Consider the following 27,545-nt stretch of genomic DNA (forward strand, 5'->3'; position numbering starts at 1 on the left):
CAAAATGTATTTATATAATTTATAAATCTTGGCATTGCATTTTTGAAGAGCATGGTTCAATCTTTTAAAGGTTAAAGTTATATTTTTTAGAGTGTTCTCCGGCCTAAATGAGTTGTTAGTGTTCGTCATATTTCATATTTTTCCTGTGATCGCATGGACTCCACAGGTTGCTGCATTACACCATCCTGCCCTTTTTTAAATAGATTCCTTCCTTTATTGATAATGTCATTTCAGCCAGAAAGCCTTTTTATTCTGATCCGTCCGTGGTTTTTATGAAGATTTAGCCGAGCGGCGGTGAGGGGAGCTCGTCCATCCCCCTCTTTAGTTTATTGGGTTATGTTTGGGGGCCGCTTGGCCAACAAATAGGATTTAGATACAATGTCATTATAATAGATCTGCCGGTTGTGAAGGAAGCCGATCGATAGGCTTCAAAAATCAATCAGTGCGTCCAGAGAGCAGGTACGCACGGGCAGAAAGTGATGCTACCTGACCAGAAAACCTCAAGTCGTCAAATAATGGTGGTTCATCTGAAAGTTTTCTCGGACCCTAAACTTTCCACGGCTGAAGATCTGATGAAATGAATCCTGTCTTGCTTTAGGTCTGGGGGAACTTCAGCTTGATTTAAGCACTTTAAAGTTCTCCTCAGACGCAGGTAAAATGTCAACATGGCTACACAGTATGCCCTTATGAAAGTGAGAAGATCTGCCCTGAGAAAAGTTTCTCCGTTTTCTGGAAGTGTTTCAGAAGTGTTTCCAAAGTTCTGTCCACCGTAAAGGTTATCAAAAGTCTGTTACAGCAGAAGCAGAACAAATTTAATCCACCATTTAACCACATTTATACCATCATGTCCAACGGAGACTAACAGCCGAGTCGGAGACGTTTTTGAATGTGCGAGCACAAGAAGTCTGTAGCTTGGAAACGCCTGCTTGATTAAACCCAATGGAAAAGATGCTCAGATGGAAGTTGAAGCATTCTGAGCAGCCTGACAGCCTCGTCTATTCCAACAGAGATAAACACGTCAGCTTTAACAAAGAAGTCATGACAGGCTCTCATTGCATTGGATTCATGCTTGCTTGACCCATAATTACAGTGGTCTCAAATATGAGAATAACCAGTCCAACCAGTGTGCTTTAAACTGAGGTCCTAAGTTCTTTATCAGACTAACAAATCATCTCCATTCTACATTTTGTCTAACTTTAAAAGTATGTTAACTCTAGTGTCTTAAGAGATCTCTTCTGGTAAATATATTGTTTGTTTTATGGAGCAGTTTTTCAGCCAATCATGGAAGGACTAGACTCTTTGCATTTAGTGGATCTATTGGGTATTAAGAAAACAAATAAAAAAACAGGGGCTACCCAATGAAACTGTGAGTAAGGGGTAATATGCCCTCTTTAATATTTATTTCTCACATCTTTTATCATTATTGCAATATATAGATATATAGAAAAACGTAATGTCACATTGCATTAGTAAGTGCATTTTTCTCATATCGTGCAGGCCTGATAGTGAGTAATCTTTGTGCATTTAGACGAAACATGTTTGAAACTGTTTCCAGAACAGTGACTTCCTTTTTTCTCTTTAGTTGATCAGAATACGACACCAGTGACAGTGCAGTGAGGGTTGACGATCTCATCAGGTGTCAGAAAGTTTAACAGCTGATCCTCTGTGAGTAGGATACATCCCTCATCATTCATCCTTTAGTTAAGAAGGGACTATGAGGATGCACACTGAGTGTTTTGTCCACTCCTGTCTGTAAAAACAAAGTCTACATATCACTCAAAGTCTTGGTTTGTCTTTGAAACTTGCAGCTCTTCCTCCTCCCTGCCTTTACTTTCTCTTTCTCTGTAAATCTGAACTTTTTAGTGATTCTAGTTGGGAGTCTATCTCTAATTCTGTTATCTACTGGCCCAGCCTGGCCCGAGGATGGATGCCATCTATAATCCATTTATCAGAGCCGGCCGCTGGGCCTTCTTCCAAATGACAGCTGGCCTTAAGCAATCTCATTATAAAAAGCACCCAGATATAGTAGTATGGAAATATAGGGGGAGGGGGCTCCGGCTCGGGGTCTGAGAAATGGACTGAAACAAACGCACAGTGGACAGAATATATAAAAATGTTTTTTAACATACATTTATTTATTCTGTAAACATGAAAGTATTGTAGAAACTTCTGCTTTGGCTCCAGTTTTTGTAATGTTTCCTGCCATCACTTCATAACGTATGAATAATAAAAAGTATCAAGTGTGAAAAGGTGTAAATGTTGAGTTATATCCTGAAACTTCTTCAAACTCATTCAGCTGTCATTTCAGGTCTCATGTCAGTTAAATTTGGAGGCATTGTAAAAAGACCTTCATGTGGTCTTACCTGGATTTATGCATAACTAACAGCTGAATTATAATTATAGCAGTAGAAGTGAATTATTTCAGTCCATATTTATAATTTCAAACTAATGTCAATCAATGTCATCATACTCTCTGCTTTTTAAATTAAACACAATATGGCATTAATCATATACCTGATTAGATGGTAGTATATCCTTCTGTAGTCTGAGGAGGTGGTCTTGCATTTTTTTGGGGTGCATAATAACAGATTTTTCCTGATATGTGAAATGTTGATTTGCACATTATCCATAAGTCTATATATTTGTCCACTCAGCATGCATATTTGATTACTTCTCTTCTGTAGTGGAAATAATATGATTCACCGTTATGCTCTGATTCTGATAACCCACATTCAGATGGTGACTTCAAATACTTTCAAACTGTACAAATTCACTAGGGAAAATAGGGAAACATATTAAGTTTAACATTATGGAAACATGCTATGAATATATTTGGCCTGCTTCTTTTTGTTGTCCAATTGGCAGAACATTTAATTTATGGTCTGGGCTGATATTTAATTTAAAGGCTTTAATTTCCAATAGCAACAAGAGGCTGATATCATTTTGCATATTTGACTTTATTGAAGCAGTTTTTTATCGTCTCCCTTGATAGTTCCAGTTAAAGTCATCCTCCCCGTCTTTAAAGAAAATGTAACAATATAGAATCTGACGCACGTGAAGATACAACTGCATGAAGTTCAACAGGAAGTAAACACAGCAGTGACTGAGTCTTTCTATTCATCACACACAGTGTGCCCGCTCACCCCGACACCTCGCAGACTGTGTGTGTGTGTATATGTGTGTGCATGTGTGCAAGGGGGGCGATGTCCCCTGCGATACAAATCCATAATAATGCTATGCTCACTCATCCAGAGAGAGAGAAAATAAGAAATAGAAATTAGAGGGTGGAAGCAGTGGGAGGTGATTGTGTCTGTTCAAATGTTACACTCTCTCTCTCACTCACACACACACACACGCACATACACACACACACACACACACACACACACACACACACACACACACACACACACACACACACACACACACACACACACACACTTTGTATGTAGTCCTTATTGGGCCTTTGATCAAAGGTGTGTAAGGAGCTCTCATCTCCTACTGTGATACTCATACAGACACACACATTTATTGGTCACGCACACACTCATGTATTGCTCTCAGGGCTGCAGAAGCTTCCCACTGTGTTACACACAACACACAAAAGAGGGCACGCCCACGCTCACACACACACACACACACACTCTCACACACACACACACTCTCACACACATAACAAAAGGGTCTCCAGTTGCACGTGTCCAAAATCCTTGCAGAGGTCTGTGAACATGAGTGTGTGTGTGTGTGTATGTGTGTGTGTGATTGCACTGTGACTAAAGGCTTTCAGCAGGACAATGAGACGTGTGCCTGCGTGTGTGTGAGAGAGAGCGCGTGTGTGTGTGTAAGTAATGGTTAATACGGGGACAATAGAAGTGTGCCTGTTCAGTTGTTATCGGCTCACAGGAGACTCTCAGGCCTGCTGCGTTTTCAACCACTGCTTACAAAGAAAGGAGGTGAAGAAAGAGATGAAAAAAGAAATATACCCCACACTTTCTCTTTTCAGCTGAAAAAGGAAGGAACTAAATTGACCAACATTTTCTTTGAATCTTTTCGAGATAAAGAATGAATGTAATAAAGTGTGATGCCAGTACTTTCAGACCTGGGCCTCATGTTGTTGTACATATTTTTTGGGGTCCAAATGAACAAAAGCTACAAAAACTTTTTGGAAGTGGAAGACTAAGACACTCGGTTGGATCCCAGAAACAGATGTTAAATTACTCGCTTTAAAGCCGCCATTGACAAACATGTCATTTTACCTCACAGTAAAACCGCAGTAGCTTGTAGACTCCTTCCTGGATCGGTTAGGTGTTTGTGTACTTTTGTGTTCCCAAATATTCTGTTGGATCCAAACTAACACTTTCAAACACCAAACGCACACAGTAACACAAATAAACCAACGGCTTGATGAGGGGATGGAAAAGCAACTCCTGTGTTCTGGGACAAATCATCTAGACGGTCTCATGTCACACCTGTCCTCATGTCTTTACACTGGCTCCCCATCAGTTTCAGAATCCAGTTTAAAGTTCTTGTTATTGTGTTAAGAGCTGTGCATGGTGAAGCTCCGGCTTACATCACCAAGCTACTGAGGCCAAATAACACCAGCTAGTCCCTGAGGTCCTCTGACCAGGGTCTGCTGGTTGGAGGACTGTGAAAAAGGAGACTGTGCCTTTGAGGTTGTGACACCTAAATTTCGGAACTTAGATCTGTGCACTCTGTGGGCACTTTTAAAAATCAGCTAAAGACTCATCTGTTCAGACTCGCCTTAGTTTTTATTTGTATTTTATGTAACTGTCTGTTTGTAATGTCTCTACTCAATCCTTTATCATGAAACACTTTGGGACATCTGTTCTTGAAAGGTTCCATATAAATAAACTTTACTTACTTACTTACAATTACTGTTTCTACCAATGGAGTTAAATCTCAGGTACAGCAAGGTGACAGTGTAAGGTTTAAGGTCGTCTTCAAATCAAGCTGTTAACATCTCACCAGTATTGAACTTGATGTCTAAAGAGTAGGATAAACACTGGGAAATTAATGGTCTCCCAACAAGACATTAATGTTTATTTTCTTTCTCTGGGTCTCCAGGCTGTCTGTCCAACCTTCCCCCAAACGCCAAGAAGATCTCAAACTCGTACGAGGAGCGCCGTAAACAGGCAACCGCCATCGTACTCCTGGGGGTCATCGGGGCTGAGTTCGGTGCTGAGATTGAACCACCAAAGGGATCTGTGCGGGCTCGAGCCGGGGGACAGGCTCCTGAGGGCTTTGGTCTAACGAGTGGAGGATCGTCCAACTACTCACTGGCCAGACACACATGTGAGTACTGTGCAGAACTAACACGTTTATCTTCATGCAGCATTTACACTCTGGTTGAGGACTAGTTTATCTCCTGTTGCTAAGTCGTATCTATCTGGAGTCCACTGGAGTCGTGAACCAGGTTTTCATTGCAAAAGACCCTCATGGGATTGTAATGATTGTTTCGGCTATTAGGCAAACCCTCAGGTGTTGCCAGGGAAACGAGTTGTTGTTTGTTTAAAACTTTATATTCTGACGGCAAAACTCTTGAAAATATTGATGGATGATCTTATGATTGTTTTCTTTGTCAAGTGACCATGGTATAAACGGGATAATATTCTTTCGAGGTGTCCATAATGGAGAATTAATGGACTTCCCGGAGGCAACCACAGGCCTCCAAGTCATCCATTAATTCCTGATAATGGACATTATCCCTTATCCCTCCCAACACCTTAGACTTGTATGCAAAGAAGCAACATAGCTTGCTCATAAGCCACTTAAATAATCAGCTCTTGAAAAACATGTTTGATTTTGTCCAACAGGCATGATGTTTTGTGCACATATGTTGTGGTTGCAGTGAATTCATTTTCTTTAGTCCAAGGAGTTTTGATCCTCTGAAATAATGCACAACACTAAATTAATAGATTATTAATTCGATTATTTCTATAAACTTTGTTTCCATGCACAGTTTAGATGTTTGTTGACACCATTGCCAGACACAGAAACCCCTTCATCACCTTCTTTATTTTTTCAATTTATAACTGCTGACTCCAGCTCCTGTTGATTGACCTCTTTTCCCCAAACAGTAATTATCGTGGATTGTCCAGAAAGAATCCCCAAAATGTCTTTATTGGCCACAGGTGTAGGGTGGTATGAGACATGATGGTGTGAGTGTGTCCATCACTCTGATATATAACCAACTTTTAGATGATTGGTCTCCGTGGTCCACCATGGGCAGAATCCTACTGAAGTCTTTGAACACAGTTTGTGCTGTGAGTAAAATAGCTCTGCAAATATTGTCTGGATGCCCAGGAAATTTGATACTGGCCTTAAAGGTTCCCAGTAAAATATTTCCATTGAACAGTCCTGTGTGTCATGTTTACTGTTGTGTTTGTTATAATAGTGTTTTTTTTATGTGAAGTTACAACAGTAAAACACTATTGATGGCCTCTTAACTTCTGACAGAAATGGTTACTGGTTCTTGATTTCATCCCAATTCAAGGTTTTCAAACTCTGAACTATAAAACAAACTGACAAAGTAGAAAGTTCAGTGTTGGATTAAAGGTGAGGGGAGAGAGATGCGATTGATTTTCACCCACCAAGCTTGACACCTTAAGGAGCTTGGCAGTAACTTCCACACCCTAAGATACACGTTCTCCACACACACACACACACACACACACACACACACACACACACACACACACACACACACACACACACACACACACACTCTTACTGAGCCCGGCCTGTGCCACGCTGTGCCTGCAGCGTTGGACCTTGGTGGGCATCAAACCCGCACTAAGCAGAGCTGCTCTTCCATCCCACTGACCCCAAGCTCTGATTGGCTGCCTCAGGGGGGCATCCGCCCAGCGACAGTGCCTGTATTCTCACTGATAGGCTTCAGAGTGTGAGGGTGCTTAGCCGGACACACACACAGGGGTCAGTTCACCTGTGTGGACTGGAAACTAACACACACACACACGCACGCACACACACACACACACACACACACACACACACACACACACACAGAAGCCCATGTCAACAGCTGAATAAACTACAAATTCAATTGATCCACTTAAGTTGTCCTCCATCTTTTGAAATCATTGATCTGAGGTGGCTATTATGAATAATTTGTAATATTTTTTCCACTTCATTGACTAAACCAAATGTCTCAAGGTCTTTCACATTTCAAACTGTCTTCACGTCCAGTAGCCAAAGACTTGGTAAAAAATTTTGTGATGCAGAGAATGCCAGCTTCATGTATTGAAGTTGTCCCTCCAAGCGGGCGGCCCGGGTTCAAATCCGACCTGTGGCTTCTTTCCTGCATGTCATTCCCCACTCTCTCTCTCTCTCCCTGATTCCTGACTCTATCCACTGTCATATCTCTACAATAAAGGCACTAAGGTCACACATAGGTTTGAATCACCCGGTGCATTTCAGTGTGTAGGAGGAGGTATTTGTGGATCATTTATCTCAGGGTAAAATGCTCTTGCATGATGAACACTAGAGGGACATTTTAAGACTCAATTAGCAATGTTTGATGTAGCATTGCTATGAATACAACCCTAGGCTCTTCTCAACAATTCATTCCACACAGTCTGCTTTCAGGGAGTAGTCCTTGTAATCTCATGCACCCCTTGCCTAAGAGCAGTCATATTTCACATGGCTACAAAATCTCCCCCGACCGACCGGAGGAGCAAACTCCTTTAAAAACTTACCTGAACTCCACAGAGCAGTTGGCTCCTTTAACTGACCTTATCGAGTGACTGGACCCTCTAAAACATCTTATTGCCTAATAAAAAGCTCGAGCCCATGTTTAAAGATTGTAAAAAAGCAAGCGGTAGAGGACAGCTTTTATGCCTTCTCCTCTATATCTTTCTCACGTTTTGCTTTCATCCCCGCCCTCTTCCTCTGTTTTTTTATTCTCTTCCTTTCTCTCAGTCTTTTTTCCACCTCTCATTTAGTCCGTTGTTTTTCTCCCTCCACTCTCCATCTCTCCTCTCCCTGTTATGAAATTGAAAGATGGATTGGTGTTGTTGGCATACGAAGCTGTGTGTGATGAATGAGAGCTGTCCCAGAGAGAGGGAGGGTACTATAGTCCATACAGCAGGGTATAGATTGATGTTTTCATATGGTGAGGGGGGAAATGTAGGGAAAATGGAGGGGGAGATCGAGCTTAAGGATGGAAGGGAAGGACGGAAGGACAGATGATGACAGAGGGAAGGGAGGATGCTGTTGGACAGGATAAAAGAGACTAACCGTTCATCTGTGTCTCTGGACAATAATTCTCTCGGTAAATGTCAGAATACCTGGAGTCCCCTCTGAGGCCTGTTCACCGTGAACGATGGCATTTTTAAACATTAATGAGAGCTGATTGGAAATTGAGTTTTACTCTGTGTTGTAGAAAATTGAACAAGGTTGAGCAGGTGGTGGAAAATAGGAAACACACTGCTCGGATCAGATTCAACAAATCCGAAGATTTGGAAGTGCTCCTGTAATGTCTTCTGCTGGCAGTTGCAAAAGAGGCTGGCGTTGATGTTATTTACTCCAGGGGGAGCCGATGCGCCCACTCATAGTTCATCCACTTAAAGTGTTGATTTTTTTTTGCCACTGACTCAGATGAGGGGGAACATTACATAAATATCCCAGCAGAGATGGTAGTCTGAGCCAGGCTTTAACCATGGCTTGAAAAACTCTGGGAGGTAGGTCTCCTTCACATAAAAAAATGAGCCGGTTCGAATTAAATAGGCATGTCCTCCCAATGTAGGGGTGCTATAAACCAGTTCTTTATCATCTTTTGTGGTGCTTATTTCCAAACGACTGTTTCATCAACCTGCTAACATTCAAGTAAGCGAGGAACATGCTTGTGGTAGTACGATAGCCAGCCACAGAGCCAGTGTGAAATCTGCTAGTGCATTGTTTCACAAGTGATCTTCATGTATGAAGTGGGTGTTGAGCAAATACTGCTCATTTTTTTTCCTTGTATAGATTTTTTTTTCTCCATAAGATACAGCATCCCTCCCTGGCTTTTATTCTTTCTTTCTATTGTTTTTCTTTTCTTCTTCCTGGCTCCCTCTCTCTGTAGCCAGTCTGATCCGGCTCTCATCCTCTAACATAGTCCCCCACATTGATTTACCTTCACCTCTCATTTAAGCTCAAACACAGGAAGAGAGGGGAAGGGGGGTTGGGGGGGGGGGGGGGGGGGGGGGGGGTAGATGGAGGAAAGAAAGTAGGGAGCCTGTTAGTGGTCGACTCAGCCTGCTAAACTTTAGACGCCACTGATCTGTCACTATTTCACACTCTCGACCTCCCTCCCTTCCTCCCTCTCTCCCTTCCTTCCTCCCGCCTCCCTAACCCTGCTCTAATCACCCTCTGTGTGTTAATGTGACACGTTTACTGCTCTAACTAACAGCTCATTATGGCCGGCTGAGGCTTTGTCAATAGCTGTTGGTTCATTTGGGTCCGGGCTTGCCTTAAACAAAGATGTCCGCCGTGAGAAATGGACTTTACCCTGGACCTTTCTCTTTCTCCCAGAAACGGGAGGGGCTGTAAATTCAAAGACTCGATTCAGCCAATTAAATCACTAGTTCAATAATCATCTTTAGTTGTCCAGGAAAAGTGAATTTCATAGTGCAAATGTGGCTGTGATAATAAGAAAACGGCTCATATCTGCCCACACACAGCCACTGTCACTGCTCAGTGTTGAACTCTGACCAAATGACCTCTGAGGCCTGTTCTGATTTAAGGGGGGGGAGGTGGGGTGCACCCACACACATTTAAACAATGTCAGGCATTTGAATTTGACTGGTGACCTTGTGCCCTATGACACCTAAATCATACCGATCCTCCTCCATCCTCCCACACGGTCACAAATTCATTTATTGATTATCAGTTTGTTTTTCACCACCAATCTTTAGATTTTATTTGGAGGCAGAAAAGTTTAAAGATGAATCTAAATATATTTTTTGCACACTTCTGACTATAACAATGTTAACACACAAATACACCATTCACATGGTGTCAGTGTATATTTTTTACCTCCGTCTGTAGCTCGCATGCCAAAACCTTCAGTCTTTTTTCAAATGCTTTGGCATGTGTTAATGAAACCCAAGGTACAGCAGCGTGACATGAGATGTGCCACTCTCTCTCTCTCTCTCTCTCGCGCTGTCTCATTTTTGCCTGTTATGTGCAACATACAGAGCAGTGGAAACCAGTTTCATTTAGTCTACTGTAGTGCTCACTTCAGCACCATGGACAGAGAACAGAGCTCCAGCTATGATTACTCTTTCTTTAAACTTTGGTGTTTCCCCAGGATTTTTTTTTTTTTTGCATCACAGACTTCATTTGCTGCTTTCTGGTGAATAAGTGTGCTCCGATGTGTGTAAATATATAAACAATGAATTGATTAATTGTTAAAATGAACGCATTAGGACAGAAGACCAATCGAGTACCAGGACGGACTATAATACAGAGTCTTCATTTACAGAGACAAACAGACTGCTGGGTCATGTGCTGCTAGAAAGTGTGTTTGTAGATCTGCATTTTAAAATGTATCGGTCATTTATTCAAAAGACATCTCATGAGAGGGCGTGATGTTGTACTGAAAGTGATTCTGTCGTAGGCATGTTTTCATTTAGGCAACTAAAGATCGACTTCTACAAACAAGAGAACGGGTTTGAAGGCCTGTGGAGCCGGTACAAAAGAAAATCAACATCACTCCTTGCTCTTTGTCTCTACGACCCACCAAACTGGCTAACAACGTTAGCACCAATGTCCAACTCTTACGGTCTATGTTGCCCATAACAACATAGCAAAATGATGCTAACACAGTTAGCGCCATATCTGTCGCTGCTGGTATATATTATAGCAGTCCTATACCAGCAAGGCTAACACAGTTAGCCTCTAGCTATATCTTTTATAGCCCGGTCATAGGCTGTGTGTGTGTGTGTGTAGATATAAACCAATGAAGAGGGGGGGGGGGGGGGGGGGGTTGCCATTTAAGGGGGTCTGATGATGAAATGCCAGGAGATCCAGATGATGAGATTAGCTGTGTGTGTCTGGAGACTAAAGGACCTTTAGAGCCACCACAGGATTATAAATACTTTAAGTAAATGATCTTTTTTATTTTATATGTTTCTTAATGTTATGACTGTTTAACTTTTACATTTCAAGCGACAATGCAATGAACTTTATTGATCTGTGAATGGACAGCAGCAGCAGAAGAAGAAAACAGACCTCTGAGAATAAAACCTGCTACTACGAGGATAGGACCCTCGACAGGCTCTGATTTTATGAATCAATGACTTATTTATTCATGTGAAATGAAACAAGAGAAACTTGTTTTCTACGAAGATTCCCAGCCATTTTTATATAAAGCCAGATACCAAGTGTTTAATCAGCCTCTCTCTGCCTGGTTTTCCTCAGACTACATGTTTTTGCAGCACATTGTGAAGACACTGCTAAAAGCTCTGGACCTCAGGTTTCAGTGAGTGAGACAGACGGAGAGAGACAGTCAGTAGCTGGTGTGTGTGTGTGTGTGTATGTGATTGGGGGAGGGGGGTGTTATTGAGAGATGGGGATATTTTCTGGAGCCTTAATGGTCAGCCTGTCCCTACAGAGGCTGGCTCAAATGTCAGGTCAGCTATGAAGTGACCCCCATCCTGCTCGCTGTCTTTATCCTCCCAGTTTGTGTCTGTGTGTGTATGACATAAGCTGAATCATTTTCATCCAAACCTTATTTAAGACATTAGGATTTATTCGTTTTTGGATGTTAAAAGAGATGATGTCTTTATAGAAATGGTTTTGTTTCAGATGGCTCACATGTTTAAGACATGTTTCTAAATTGGGCGGGGCTTTGACTTGTAATCCTGACATGTTCTATGAGATTTAATCAAAATCTACAACTGTGTTTGAATGTGAAGATAGCAAAAACTATCGACTATTGACTGTCATAGTCCAGGTGTAAGGACGCTGTCATCTGTGACTAGCTGGGAGTGAGAGCTAGATCATTCAAAATGTGAGCATAGCGGTTGATGCAGCTGCAAAGTCTGGAGTTTGAATTCATCTGAACGGCTCTATTACACAGCTGTGTTAAATACTTGCTTCTGATTGGCCAGTTACTTAATGCAACGTCCTGCTATCCCTCAGTAGATCACCGTTGTTAAGAAGAATGAACCGTTACCACGATCATAAAAAGGCTGCGACGGACACATATCCGTAATCTAAAGGACATAATCTAAAGGACTAAATGTTCTCAAATCAATGCGCCGTAAGGAAGTTGGGTTACCTTGACATCAGTATGTTTACTGTGGTAAAGAGAGAAAGGAGACTAAAACAGCAGCAAAATGAAGACTGAAAAAGTGCACACAGATGGCCTCGTGGTGAGGTCGCGCCCCATGTACGGAGGCCATAGTTCTCCAAGCAGGCGGCCCGGGTTCAAATCTGACTTGTGGCTCCTTTCCTGCATTCCCCACTCTCTCCCCGGTTTCTTACTCTAAGATAAGATAAGATAGTCCTTTATTGATCTCCGTTGGGGAAATTCAAGTGCTGCAGCAGTAAAAGATAACAAGAGAAGAACATGCATATGAGTATTAATACATTTAGAATAGATAGGAATAAAAATAAAGATACTATGTATTTACAACTATTAGAAGCAGGATGTCTGTCTATGATTAAGAAGACAGACTAGGACCCACTGCCGTTGTACAGTCTGATGGCAATAGGCACAAAGGAGCGCCTGAAGCACTCAGTTTTGCACCTGGGGGGGACGAGACGATGGCTGAAGGAACTTCCCATCTGCTAAAGCTCATCATGGAGAGGGTGAGAGGAGTTGTCCAGTATGGCTGTGATTTTTGTCCCTCATCCTCCTCTCAGCCACCGTCTCCAAACTGTCCAATTCCAGGCCAACAACAGAGCGGGCCTTCCTCACCAGCTTGTTGAGCCTGCTGACTTCACCAGCAAAGAAGAGTGCGCTGGCCACCACAGACTGGTAGAAGGTCTTCAGGAGTCTTTTGCAGACACTGAATGATCCACTGTCATATCAAATGTACAGAACAGTAGTTGGCACATGAAGTAAACACATGATGGAAAGTACTATGGGATAAAGTAGGGATACAGAAGATAATAATAATAATAATAACAATAATAATAATAATAATACATTGATTTTATATAGCGCTTTTCTGAAAACTCAAAGACGCTTTGAAAAAAACATTAAATAATAAAACAAAACAAAAAAATTATGAGGACAGTACAACGAAGAAGTAATGTAGGGGGGGGGGGGGGTTAGTGGTTGTAGGCAGTGATGAAGAGGTGAGTTTTGAGGGATTTCTTGAAGGAGGTGAGTGTGGGGGAGTCTCTGATGTTTTTTAGGAGTGAGTTCCAGAGGGTGGGCGCGTGTCATAATGTCAAAAGACTCCAACATGACAAGACAGAGAAACTCCATCAGGTGCTGCTCTGATTCATGTGATTTGTTCACCTTGTCTCCCTTCACCATCAGTGGAAGTGTTCAGTTTAATGTGACCAATGAGAGTTAGTTTTGAGTTAACTGTTGCTATGGACACAGCTCTAACTGTAGATGCCGTGGATTATTTGTACAGCGGAAGACAGAAGGCATTTTCAAATCAATAAATGTTGTGTTTGAAATGATTGATTTCCTGTGTAATAATAAGCATGTAATAATGACATGTAATAAGCAGAATAATGTATAGTGAGCAGTTAGCAGGGAGGAACACCTTCAGGGTGAGACGAGAGACCTCAGCTTGTCGAGGTCGATGAGGATGTACTGAAAGGTGTTGGGACAGGGATCCTCTCTGACATAAAAACCTGTTCACCATGCATTATCCCCTTCATATCTTATTTGCTCCAGATTTTGTCTTTATTTTATTCACTGCAGCAAAAGTCAATAAGCAAGCATCATCAACCTTTAGTCATTTCCCTTCCTAAAGTTCTATACATGTGTTCTACTCTGTAATTCTACTGTTTATTCTACTTGCAGGTAAGGCTCTCACCTTCCTGCTGCTGCAGCCCCCCAGCCCCAAGCTGCCCCCCCACAGCACCATCCGCCGCACCGCCATCGATCTGATTGGCCGAGGCTTCACCGTCTGGGAGCCGTATATGGACGTGTCAGCTGTGCTCATGGGACTGCTGGAGCTCTGCGCTGACGCCGAGAAGCAACTGGCCAAGTGAGTCCACCAGGCACTCACATTTAAATGTTGCTGTCAATGACAATTATAATGTCTTTCATATTCTTCTTAAAGGGACATTTTAGTGGGACTTCTAAAACAAAACACTCGGTATTTTCTCTGACTTGGTTCATGATGTGGACTTGTTTATAAAGCTGAAAGACTTAAAGTTGACCTCTTCTTCTGATCCTCATTTAAAAACGTACCTATAGTGTTACAATGCTGGATGCCCATAAACATAAGTTTCAGATCATGATGTAAAGGTAAATTTGAGTAAACCAGGTTAAGTTTGCAGAGTAGGTTAAAAAGTTTGTCCTGAGAATCACATGATAGTTCCCCCATAGAGAGAGACTGAGACAGAAAATCCTGAATACACACTGAACACAAACAGTGGAGGTGTTTATTAATTTTTTTTGTTTGTCGGTTTAACTGATAATCTTTCCTCTCAGATTCCAGAGACCGGACAACCTCCTGTTTTAATACAGTACAAATGTATGCGCATACAAACACACACACTAAGACAAACAGAGAAACACTCAGGCATCATGAAGCTGACACACTGAGCTATGGAAGCTGGGTTGTAATCTCATTGCAGGACATTATGATGATGTAACGATGTCTGCGTTGCCCTGACATGAGAGTCGTCTCTGCGTGTATGTGTGTTTGTGTTCAAATGTCCACTCAGAAAACTATTGGCCAATTCCCCGTTTGAGGGATCAACCTTTAGATTTGAATGACTATAATGCACAATAAGCAGCTGTCTTTTTAGGTGTAATTGTCATGCATCTTCATCTTCATAGGGCATTAAAAATGAAAAACGGAAACTAAGTGCTCGGCACATTTTTTGTATCCGGACACAAAATCCAAGGAAACAATTGTGCTAGCAGAAGCCCTCTTTTAGGCAAGCCAAGTATCAACAAGGCCTCCCCATCTGTTTTCTGCGAAAAAAAGATACCTGAAATTAAAGTTCTTTGAACCACTTTTACTCCTCAGGTTGTCTAATTTTGGAAGGTTTTGTTTAGGCCTGAAGAGTTAAAGTTGGCAAGAAAGTATTTTTACAGAAATCTGCAAAAATGTGTGGCAGAAAAAAATAGAATATTTTCCTCATGGTATCTCTTCAAATCTTCTGATTAGTTTCTTGAAACAACATTTTTGTACGACTGCAAACCTAAGCAGATGAATATCTGTCACTGTGATCGTTTAAGAATCTGAGATTAGCCAGTGAGAAGGTAATGCTTTCTGCACTTTGAACATGTAAACCTGCAGAGACGAGCTCAGAGGTTTTGTCTGCCTTCACAAAGACACACTGAGGTTGTGATTCAGTTGAGTAAGTGGAGGTCAGAGGTCAAAGGGAGGAGGTGATTCAGTGGCATCTTCTCCTCTCTGATACAAAGGGCTGAGCGTGTGCGACTCTTCCTCCCTGCTGAAATCTAACTGGCCAATATGAGCTGATCCTATTAAGGCTGAAACTGGAGCCGGGTCAGTCTGGTTAAATGAGTATAGATATGTCTGCTGTCACCGTGTGTGTGTGTGAGTGTGTGTGTGTGTGTGTGTGGGTACGAGAGACGGACTCAAAATCATGCAATTAGGTTTTAGTCAAATACATTTTAAGTGGAACAGAAAGTGAAAACAACTTCAATAGAATAAAGAATACCTTTATGTAATTTCAACTTACCTACACTCCAACACACATTCACCTATAAAAAAAAGAAACTGTTGAGTCTTAGCTTTAAATCCTTCCTCACAAGTGCGCACACACACACACACACTGAAAGAGGTTATGAATATGAATAATTAACCATGAAAGTTCTGTCGCTGTGTTTTGTTGCCTCCTGGTGTTGTTGAAGTAAACAGCACGAGAGCGGATCAATGAGACACAGTGATCAGATCAGTTCTTAACAATGCAGAGGACGAGAAAATACATAACTCTCTCTCTCTCTCACACACACACACACACACACACACACACACACAGAGTAATCAGTGTTTCTCTATGATCAGTGAGGCTCTTTGTCCCTGATCTACACAAACGGTCATCAATACACTCCTTGCAGGGAGAGCGTGTGTGTGTGTGTGTGTGTGTGTGTGTGTGTGTGTGTGTGTGTGTGTGTGTGTGTGTGTGTGTGTGTGTGTGTGTGTGTGTGTGTGTGTGTGTGTGTGTGTGTGTGTGTGTGTGTGTGTGTGTGTGTGTGTGTGTGTGTGTGTGTGTGTGTGTGTGTGTGTGTGTGTGTGTGTGTGTGTGTGTGTGTGTGTGTGTGTGTGTGTGTGTGTGTGTGTGTGTGTGTGTGTGTGTGTGTGTGTGTGTGTGTGTGTGTGTGTGTGTGTGTGTGTGTGTGTGTGTGTGTGTGTCCGATAATCCTTTTTCAATAGCCTCGGATTCAAGAAGCTCTTTGTGTTTTACAGTGTCACTTATTATGTTTTTATGTTTTACCTACTGTCCATCATTTTCAGTCATCACTGTTTGTTATATTCATTTAAATCAGCCCTGATGTGCATCATTCAGAAGTAATGTGTGAGCTTTGTTTCAGACCTGTTGTTGGGCTTAAATGTTTCAGATCAGCTGTTCCTGGTTGAGACTGTTAACGGACTTCAAATGTGTCTGTTGGTCTCTGTGACATTCTTAACACAGGATGCCATCTCATTGATTACAGCACCAAAAATGAACATGCACAGAGGAAGCTAACAAGTCTCCTTTTACCTTCTTAAGAACACTCAAAATACATTGATAAGGAAACCATTGTTTCTTCTGCAAAAAGAAAAGTATCCAGCTTTAAAATCTCAGATTCTTGGCATTTTGATCTTTCCTTTTGCAAATCAACGACTTCAATCAAACATGTAGATTTAGACATATAAGGTCTCACTTTAGAACTGAAGTTGTTGAAAAGGCATCTGAAACTTTCCAACAATATAAACCGTGTTCAAGTGTAACCTTATCAAATGCCCTGCTGTGGACCGGAATATAAAGACCTCTTGCTGACCTGTCGATGTTTCCCTCTCTGCTTCTCTCGTCCAATCAGAGGGCGGTGTGTTTGCCGTCCCCACTGCAGAGATAAATGCATGTTTTATTTTGTGTGTGATAGATAGAGAATTACGTATAATTCTGACATGCAGGGATAACTACATCTCTTTGTACTGTGATTATTGTCTATTTGTGTTTTTGAAGAATTGCATTTATCATGCAGAGGTAGATCAATGTTTGTGTAATGTGTTTGTGTGTGTCGTGCCGAGATAAGTACCTGTTGTTGTTGTCATGGGCACAACAGGAAGTTTATACACCGATAAACATGATCAGAAAACTACAGGTCATTTTTCAGGAAAAAGGTAGATTTCATTCAGGCGTGTGCTTTTGAATCTCGATTGCATTCACACCTGATTTAAAGTGAACGTCATGGAGTTTAGACTGTGTGAACAGTTTGATTTCATAATTACAGGGGAAAAAGATAATGCACAATAATATAATAATGATAAAAACATCTGAATCTGCTCTGTTATCAGTCAGTGAACCTTTTTTATTACTAAGATAACTAGCTGGTGTTTCCCGGTGTTTTCATACTTCTTCCTGAATTTTTCAGGGTTAGCTGCATGTGTGACTGCAAACGCAGTTCACACTAAAATATCAAACAGCACCCACATCCAAAGAGTTGAGTACTGGGTGCTGGACCAAAAATATATCCAAAGACAGAGAAAGCCTAAAGCTATCAAAGGTCAAAGGTATCTTTATTGTCCCCACAGGGAAATTTGATTGCAGCTGGAGACATACAAATACATAAACAACACTAATAAATAATCCAAACATCAAGTATAAGTACATAAAACATGAAACATATGTTCCTTGCTTTGTATCACATGACCTGTCAGGTGACCTCAGGGGTCGTACATGTATATATATATATATATATATATATGTGGAGTTATGTTTACTCACTTCATGTCTGATGAAGGACGAGGGCCCTTGTTAAATGGAGCAGCTTTGTGTTGTGCGGCCTTTGAATGCAAACAGACACATGTTTGTACTGGCAGACCCTTAGTCAATTTTTCATATGAGATTATGTGAGAACGGAGCAGGAAATATTCAGAAAAATTCACCTCAAGCGAGAAGGAGGAGGAGACATTAATATCCCGCGGTTGGCATAGAAACTGATTCATTATGCTTTCTGTTTGCAAGCATGTTCTTTTCTGCTCTTTTGTTGATATTGTGAATGTGTCGAGCTACACGTAGCATAAATATAAAGGCTAAATTCCCATTATTCTGTTGCTCCTTCCACCATTTCCAAGGCGTCCATTTACATCATGTGTTGACTCCTGAGATCCCAAACTCCCCCGTCCAACAGGGACAGTCTCCTGCTGTGAGGTGCGTGTGTGAACAAGCAACTTAGTAGGAACTCAGGGGGCTGCCTGCCTGAAACTTTCTATAAATGTGTAATAATAACCGCTGTAGAGAATTACTGAGAAGACCAGTCACTGTCTTCTCAGTAATTCTCTACTAAATTGTTTCCTGAAGCTGTTTTCACTCCTGCACTCGGGAAAATGTCTTTTCTTTTTTTAAATCAGCACAGTCCACCCCTGAAATCTTCCTGAGTTGCTTTCAACAATTTTCCTCGTAAGTGGGATCGGTCTCAGAGGGCAAGACATTATGTAAAACAGACGCTGCGGAAATCCAAACTGGCTGACTAAGCGCCTTTATGAATGCTTTGTGTTATCGGACGTAATTACATTATCAACGAACAAGTGAAGAAGAACATAGTGACCAGCAGAAACGAGTATTAAGCTGCTTCTTTAAGTGCATGAAGATTGCAATGGCTGAGAGATACGAACATAATCACCCCCCCCCCCCCCCCCCCCCCCCCCCCCCCCGCCCTCGCTACTGTAGCTTGCTGGCGGTGAGTTTTCCTAATTGTTTTCTGCCGTGCTCATACATTGGCTCACATCGGGTAATGTCTGGATGAAGAATTTTGCCTCTTCTGTTCCCTCATGCAGCTCATTTTGAAGTTCTGGGGAATTTTTTCAGGAGTTTTGTGCATGTGTGATAACATCATCTAGTCACCCAGAAAAAAAAACAGTCAGTCAGTGAGTGAAGACGTAACTGTCAGGTAGACATTTCTAAAAGCAGTCGGTAACCTGATCTGTCTTTAAACTCGTCTGCAGGCCTGTTGTCGAGGAAACCATCCAGTTACCGGTCGCTCTGATACAAACAGTTTTGGTTTCTTGCAGCAGTGACTCTCATCATGAGACTCTAGTTATTCACTCCTCCCTCACCACAAAAAAAATCAATAGTCCAATCCTCACTGTGTGTGTGTGACTCAGTATTGACTGGATAATGTCAGCGGGATACTGGCAGTGAATACAGTCATGTTGCCACGTTCACACACACACACACACACACAAGCACACACACTGAACCCTTTGTTGAGTGTATGTGTTTGTGCATCTGAGTTTAAATATATTCAGTCCAAACTCATAATCAGAGTGACTTTATGTAGATCACTTATTGGCAGAGGTGTAGAAAATCCATTTCTTTAGATGCTGTTATAGAGGACTTAATTTAACGGAGGTCATAGTACGCTGTGGTGTTATGGAGCGCATTATATTCAGAGTTGTTTCTCCAATTCAGCGTAATGTAGTTGAGTACAATATCCCCTCTTTGGCATTTTGTATTGTATTGAAAGGGATTGCCCAGGTTAATCTAAAGGTTGCTTCAGCCCTATTTTCTTTCTTTTTAACACATGTTGTGAAAGGGACAAAAAAGTTTTGAAATTGCTCAAGCAGAATTTTTTTAGCCTTCAGTCTTGGAAAGAGGCTGCAATGGTCACAAAAATTAACCATTAAGGGAAAATGCACACATGCATGCAGACCTTTTGAGGTGTTGTTTAGAAACAGGAAACAGACGTCATGTTGCTCTCTTCAAAGCCACCAGACTTCATTGACAAAAACAGCGATTTTGCATTGAAGAATTCAGGAGCTGCCGGTCTGCCGCTGCCTCAATTAACTAGGCTCTTAAGTGTTCCACAAATATTGTTTAAGAACTTTCAACTTACCATTTCAATCAATCAAGTCACACACAGCACAAAAAAAGTCATCATATATAAGCAACTGTAGACCAGCAACTCTCATTTTCTTAGAGGTAAAATTCCAATTTTTGTCAATGGAGTCTGGTGCCTTTGAAGAGAGCAATGTGACAGTTATTTCTGGCTCCAATAAAGACAAATCTCTTTCTCTCCTTATATATAATAATAGCTAATAGCTCTTATTCTATTTTTAGTCCTGATGATGAAACTCTGTGTGTGTGTGTGGCTTTGGGTTTTCCCCCTTTAACAGCAATAATAATCCAGATTATTTCATTACACGTTCTAAACGTTAGTTATTAACCTCGCTGGTTCTCTGTACAATTAGCTCTGTGCTCTCTTGCCACCTTATATCAACACCGTGACTGTTTCCAATTACAGCCAGCCCTCTAAATGAAATTAAACATTTCAATATTGCTGATATATTGCCGATACATTACCAGTATTAATTACAGGTACTGAGGCTGTGATCTGTAATCAGAGGAGATGAATCGTGCAGCTCGGCTGTTCATCCACCCATCACTCCCCTCCTCTCTCTCTCTCTCTCTCTCTCTCTCTCTCTCTCTCTCTCCCCAGAGTCATTTTCTTAACAAGGTGGCCTCTCTCGCCCCCTCTTTTCCTCTCTCTCTACGCACACACACACTCAGAGGGGTGTGTGGCCAGCTGTTAGGGTGTGTGTGTCTAATTCCTGTTGCATTGTGGGAGTCCATTATGCCGTCGTCTGGTGAATGGCTCCCATTGACTCGGCCTTGACATTATAAGCTGCCCGCTAATCTCTTCACTCCATATATTAGTGAGGCTCCATCCCTCTACTTCACTCAGTTTTATCTCCTTTCCTTGCTCTCTATAAATGTGTGCACTTTAACGCCTCTTTCTCTTTTTAGCTCACCAGTAAATCTATTCTTTGAAAAACAAGGCTGTATACATTTTACCTCCGGTAAACAAATCCCTTCATCCCTGAGTCAATGTATCCCCCTAAGCCTGATAATTCTTCTTCCATAGAGCTCCATTGTTGTCCCAAAACTGTTAAATTCACATTAATGAGCCACACCAGCGTTGTGTGTTCATTACCATAAACACTCTTACTATAAAACCTAATCCCACACAACTATCCCGTCGGTCGACTTACCTTCCTGAGCACCAAATGTGGAATTACCCTCCGCTGACAATAGTCCTTACCACCGCAATGTTTAGCAGAGATTTTAATTTTTTTAACAAGGCCAATTCATGAGTTCACTGTGACATGCTTTGGTTAGGGTTAGACTGATTCAATCAAGTCGTAAGTGGAAAAGTGACATGTGTATTTAATAATGTACAAACAGTAAAATAATGGGAAATATGAAGTCAGAAAAGCAGTTAGAAAGATTTATTTTTGGGCTTTTTGTGCCTTTATTGTATAGACAGGACAGTAGATAGAGTCGGAAATCAGGGAGAGAGAGAGAGTGGGGAATGACATGCGGGAAAGGAGCCAGAGGTCAGATCAGAACCTGGGCCGCCGGCTTGGAGGACTACAGCCATCATGCATGGGGCGCCCGCAATAACCACTGAGCCAGCAGCGCACCAGAAAAGCGGTTTTAGTTAGCAATGACAAAAGCAGGTTAAATGACTGTGTTCTTCCTTTGCTTCTTGTCTTACAAAAACATGACACTATTCCTAAGTTTTCCATATCAGTAAAATGTTTAAAATACAAAATTTATGTTTGGGAGAGGTTCTTAAACATTTGTCTTCTTTGAATGAGTGGGACTGAAGGATTCAGTCATTGTGTGTTTTCTGAAGTGGACCTAAGTAAAGTGAACTTTGAGTGAACTTAAAGTGTCGTAAAGATCATTTGCATGTAAATGGCTGTGTGTTCATTTGGTTGTATTCACCTGTCACTCTCTTTTGTTCCTTAACTCCTTACTTAATCCTTGCTTTCTATTTCGATTTGTATCAAACGCTTGTTTGTATTTGGGAGAGAAGAATATATTTTTGACCTTGAATGAACCCTCTACTCCTCTCTCTCTGTCTCCACAGTATTACCATGGGTTTGCCCCTAAACCCCCCTGCGGACTCGGCCCGCTCAGCCCGTCACGCCCTCTCTCTTATTGCTACTGCCCGTCCTCCGGCCTTCATCACCACCATAGCAAGAGAGGTGAGACTGAGCTGTTAAAACCTTTATCACAAACACTTTCAAAAAGCCCATTTCTACAAGTCTCTGTTCACAAATGTCCTCCACTACTAACAGAGTTTTAAGGAGTTCAAGTTAAAATACATTGTAGTGGAGAGTTGTCTGTTGGCTCTCCATGCTGTGGTACATTAGAGGGATAATGATTAAATGTTTTATTTGGGCCCTGGTGGCTCACCCAGTGCATCAAATACCCTGTGTCATGCTCTCTTTTTGTCATATCTTTAATGTTCTGTACAGGTTCACAGGTACAACGCAGCACAGGCAAACTCTCAGTCGCAGCAGAACGTTCACACCACCACTCTGGCCAGAGCAAAGACTGAGATCCTGCGAGTGATCGACATCCTGATAGAGAAGATGCCCGGAGATGTCGTGGATCTGCTGGTCGAGGTTAATGTTAAATTACATAGCAGAGAAAACTCTTTTATATTTGGATTTTTTTCAAATGGTTGCATACAATTCTGAACAAGGTCAGAATCTCATCCTATCCCTTCTCACCCTCCTCCTCTTTCTCAGGTCATGGATATCATCATGTACTGTATCGAAGGTTCTCTGGTGAAGAAGAAAGGACTGCAGGAGTGTTTCCCTGCTATTTGCAAGTAAGTGGTTGTACGTCCTTGTGTCGAGAGGACTGGTTTGTTCATTTCAATCCAGCTTGGAGAATAAATTGGTTGGTGCCATGAGAAGTTCTGCAACAACATTAAAAGAGTTTTCCAAAAGTGTGTTTCCCTTTAAGAAAAAGGTTTTGTAAGTGAATGTGTTGTTGGTTTATCTTCATGCGATCAAAATGTCTTGCTTCCTGTGGATGATTTAATGACAATCAATGGTATGATTCTTCCCCCTGTAAATCATTGTATGTATTGTCCACTCGTTCAGGTTCTACATGGTTGGTTATTGTGACCGCAGTCATCGCATAGCTGTCGGAGCTCGCCAGGGTTCAGTGGCTCTCTACGATGTTCGTACTGGAAAGTGTCAGGTACGTTAAAGGACTTGTCTTTTGTATATCTGATGTTTGATCTTAACAGAGAAGTACAGCTGAAACAGGTCATCAGGTTGTGATTTACATCAAAGTCAAGCTTTCAAATCCATCGTTTGATATGGTGTGTCTATCCGTCATACTCCACCTGTCCATACTTGTTCTTAATCATTTCTATCCATCCTTCTGTCTAAACGTCTATGCATGTTAGTCTTTCTATCCATTGATCCATCTTCAATCCAATTATTTCCTTCATTTCTTTTACCTATTTGTCCATCAATTCATCCGCCTGCCCACCAATCAAACCCATCCACCTGTCCATGATCCATCTACCATCATCAATTAATCTCTCACTCTTTCAAACTTTCTTGGACCCATGCGTACATTCCTTTACTCTATCCTTACATCCCCTCCATCCAACCATTCGTTCATCCAAGCATTTAAACATCCATTCAATTATTCCTTTTACACTGTCCGGATTTTTATTTTAGCTGAAAATGTTCCGCCATCAATTTGTCCCTCCATCCATTCATCATCCATCCATCCTATCAATCACTGAACTAACAACATACTAAAGTGGTCCTCAAACTTTTTTTCAACACCTTTGATAGACATATTTTCTTCATCCAAGTACCTCGTTATCATTGCATTTTGGAGAAAAAAAATATTTTTTAACGCAACACAATACAGCGTTTAGCCATAGTTATCTAATTAACCAAATTATATTTACACGAACCATCTTTTCTTTTACTGATGGTATTTTCTGAGATTTTTAGAGAATATATTTTTCCTCTGCATTTTAAACTGTATTTCTTTTGTGCCTCAACCACATCATCACAGTCACTGTTTTTTATATTTATGTGACATTTATCAAAAAAGGTACAAAGGTAAAAGAACAACATAAAGAGTAGCTGAGTGGTTATTTAGCACGCCCTAAGTATGGAGTCCAGGCGGGCGGCCCAGGTTGTCCACTGTCCTATTTTTGAATAAAGGCATAAAAAGCCCCAAAATAAACCTTATATATACTTAAAGTAAGAATGCTGCACAAGAAACTCAGTTTAGCAAACTAAGAGTGACATTTTTATTTAACCTACAGTATATATAAACATTACTATTAGAAAGGTGCAGCTCTGATATCATACTTACATATAAAAGTTAGAAGAAGACAATTCCCTGTAGTTTTTAAAACAAAGCTTTGAGGTATCAGAACTCCAATGAGAAACTACTTAAGAACAGGGCTTCCCTTATTACCCAAACTTCCATCATTTGATTTCTGTTCCTCCATGAAGAGTAAGTGTGACGTCCAATGACAGGACAGTAAAGAGAGAGACGAGGAAACGAGCGGTACCATGAGGTGTAAATAAGAGGGGAGGAGATAAGAACAAGGAGAAGAGGAGTTGTGTGTTTTTCTCTCAGTAATTGATTAATGATGAAGCGATGACTTTGTTAATCACCTTTTTGTCTTTGCACCCATTTATATTTGACTGTGTGTGATGTTGTGTGTTTGTGTGTGCTCTCCTTGCCTTCATGTTTGTGTGCAGTTATGTGTGAGTGTGTGTGTTGGTAATTTGCTACGTATTGATTTGCAGTAACCTGAGCAGTCTAGTCGGGTGGAGGGGGTCATTTATATCTGATAACAGTGCTGGCCCCTGTTCACCCGACATTTAGTTGGGCTGCTTAGGTGTGTGTGTGTAGGTGTGTGTGTGTGCGCATGTTGTAAGTACAAGAGATGCGTTTCCTTTGTGTGTTATTTGCAGTAATTAACATTTAATAGATTTGCAGGAACCTGTGTGTGTGTGACCGTGTGCGTGCGTGCGTGCGTGCGTGCGTGTGCATGTGCGTGTGCGTGTGTGTGTGTGTGAGTGTGCTGGAAGGTTTGAAATTGAAATGCATACCAGGACTATTCTCTTCATTAATGGAGCTGTGTGTCTTTTAGTGTTTAATCACTTCTGATACGTATTGATTCTGGTTCTTACTGTTACTTGATGAATCAAGTTTCAAAGTCTTGATGAGATACAGAGGCAGAGAAAGAAACCAAAATGTGTTTGATGAAGCAAGCAACAGATTTTACAGCCATGAAATGTTGTTATAAGGGATGAGAACAGACAACCTCATAGACTGGCTATTAACAGAGTTTAATGACCACATGTAAGAAAATAATTATAATACACTTTATTATATTATTTCAGCAAACTTTAAGGCCCTGACCGTTTTTTTTTTTTCCGGACAGAATAAGAGTTAGCTGTGCACCGTGGAGCGCCTGAATGAAGACACTAAATTGTCCAATGAAACACTTTAAATTACACGTAATTGATGAAAAGATGGGTGCAACCTTTTCCGATATTTAAGATGACATATATTACTGATGTGTAAAGTGGCAGGAAGAGGATAGAGGCCAATGGAAGTAAAAATGATAAAACAGTATCTGAGGATGAGGAGGAGAGGGACATGAAGATGATGGAGGAAGTTTTTGTTCCAAATGTGTGTGAGTGTGGGTGTTTGTGTGTGTCCAACCGTAACTAGCTTGTCCCTGCATGACCATCTGCCACGGCTTTGATCAGCCTCCGTGAACACTCCTTTGTCAGCTGCATTACTGTGTGTGTGTGTGTGTGTGTGTGTGTGTGTGTGTGTGTGTGTGTGTGTGTGTGTGTGTGTGTGTGTGTGTGTGTGTGTGTGTGTGTGTGTGTGTGTGTGTGTGTGTGTGTGTGTGTGTGTGTGTGTGTGTGTGTGTGTGTGTGTGTGTGTGTGTGTGTGTGTGTGTGTGTGTGTGTGCGCGTCCAGCTGCTAGCTCTGCTTCTTTAACAGACTCTGCTGAGTCTACTAATTGAACACAAAGAAACAACCTGACTGATCTCTCTCTCTCTCTCTCTCTCTGTCTCTCTCTCTCTCTCTTTCTGTCTGTCGGCATCTGTTTCTTTCTTTAATCACTCTGTAACTGAAGGTGTAGCTCGGCCTCTGAGTGAGCACCTCCCACAACATCCCGTCAGAAGCCAATTTATTGTTGATGCATGGGATTAATTGAGGTCCAACCGGAAACTTTAGGGATTAAGTTTAGTTAAACTGTGACGAGTCTTTGGCTCGGGACATACTGCAGCTCTTCTACCCTCCTCTTTAAAATGTCATAACATTTAACCCAGACCCTGAGGGGTGTATTACAGGATAACAAGTTTGCAAACGGGCAACACTCCTTATTCCTAAGTAGAGGCAGGACAGACGGAGAGAGATGGACATATGGTGCTTTCACACTTAAAACAAAACTCCTGAAAACTTCCTGAAATTTTCATGAATGGAAACGGTAGAAATATTCTCTCCGACTTTACCCAGAATTTTTCCTGCCTGACACCTAGTAAATTATCTATGTGGCGTGAGGGTGAGCTGAATGCAGCAGGAAATATTGTGATAATACACTGTGAGATGGGTGGGGGGGGTTATGTTTAAATCCTGCACCCCTAGACTGTATTCACACAACCTGTGCAATCACTGTGCACGTAATGAAACTGCTGCATTATGATTTCTGTTTGCCAGTATGTTGTTCTTTATTTTATTATTGATTGATTGTGAATGTGTCAAACTACACGTAAAATTCATACAAAGGCAAAAAAAAAATCACCATCTCGTCAAACTCTTGGCTCGTCCGCCAAGTAGTCCCTTTTTTTGTCATTTCCTGCCTCCTGAGAAAACTCCACTTCCCTTCACACAGGATTCTAAGAATGACAGGTAACGTAGGAATGTAGAAAGTGACAATATTTTATCAAACTGCCAAAGCATAGACGGCTTTACTAGATAGTTGTGGGTTAAAATACAACTACTGGGTCATGAATAGTAGCTAAACAGACGGTTTAATATGCTGCTGGGACATTTGTTTGCTTTTAAAAAATATATAATATATAACATAATAAAAATTGTAAAACACAGCTTGAGAATGATGAAACCTTGCTTGATAATAAAAACCCAAATTGTTAAGATCATTTGAATTAAAAAATAATCAGTGTTTGTAAACGGTTAGACTCTTCATGAAGGTTGAAAAACAGTATATGAAGGTGTGAGCCTTTTGTATGACACACAAACACAACACACACACACCCACACCGAACACACACGCACACACATATAAACATACACACACACACATATAAACACAC

General features: G+C 41.3%; 1 protein-coding gene across 3 annotated transcripts in view; it reads left to right on the forward strand.

Moving 5' to 3' along the window:
* Window positions 1-27,545, forward strand: part of LOC132991967 (WD repeat-containing protein 7) — a 94,775-nt gene that overhangs the window by 58,170 nt on the left and 9,060 nt on the right. For all 3 annotated transcript variants that reach the window (XM_061061002.1, XM_061061004.1, XM_061061003.1), the window contains 6 exons: window positions 5,086-5,313; window positions 14,015-14,201; window positions 22,277-22,394; window positions 22,668-22,817; window positions 22,944-23,026; window positions 23,304-23,403. In XM_061061002.1, coding sequence (XP_060916985.1) covers window positions 5,086-5,313; window positions 14,015-14,201; window positions 22,277-22,394; window positions 22,668-22,817; window positions 22,944-23,026; window positions 23,304-23,403 — 866 coding nt within the window. The remainder of the gene's footprint in view (window positions 1-5,085; window positions 5,314-14,014; window positions 14,202-22,276; window positions 22,395-22,667; window positions 22,818-22,943; window positions 23,027-23,303; window positions 23,404-27,545) is intronic.

This window comes from Labrus mixtus, chromosome 17 (assembly GCF_963584025.1).
Source record: "Labrus mixtus chromosome 17, fLabMix1.1, whole genome shotgun sequence".
Taxonomy (NCBI): Eukaryota; Metazoa; Chordata; class Actinopteri; order Labriformes; family Labridae; genus Labrus; species Labrus mixtus.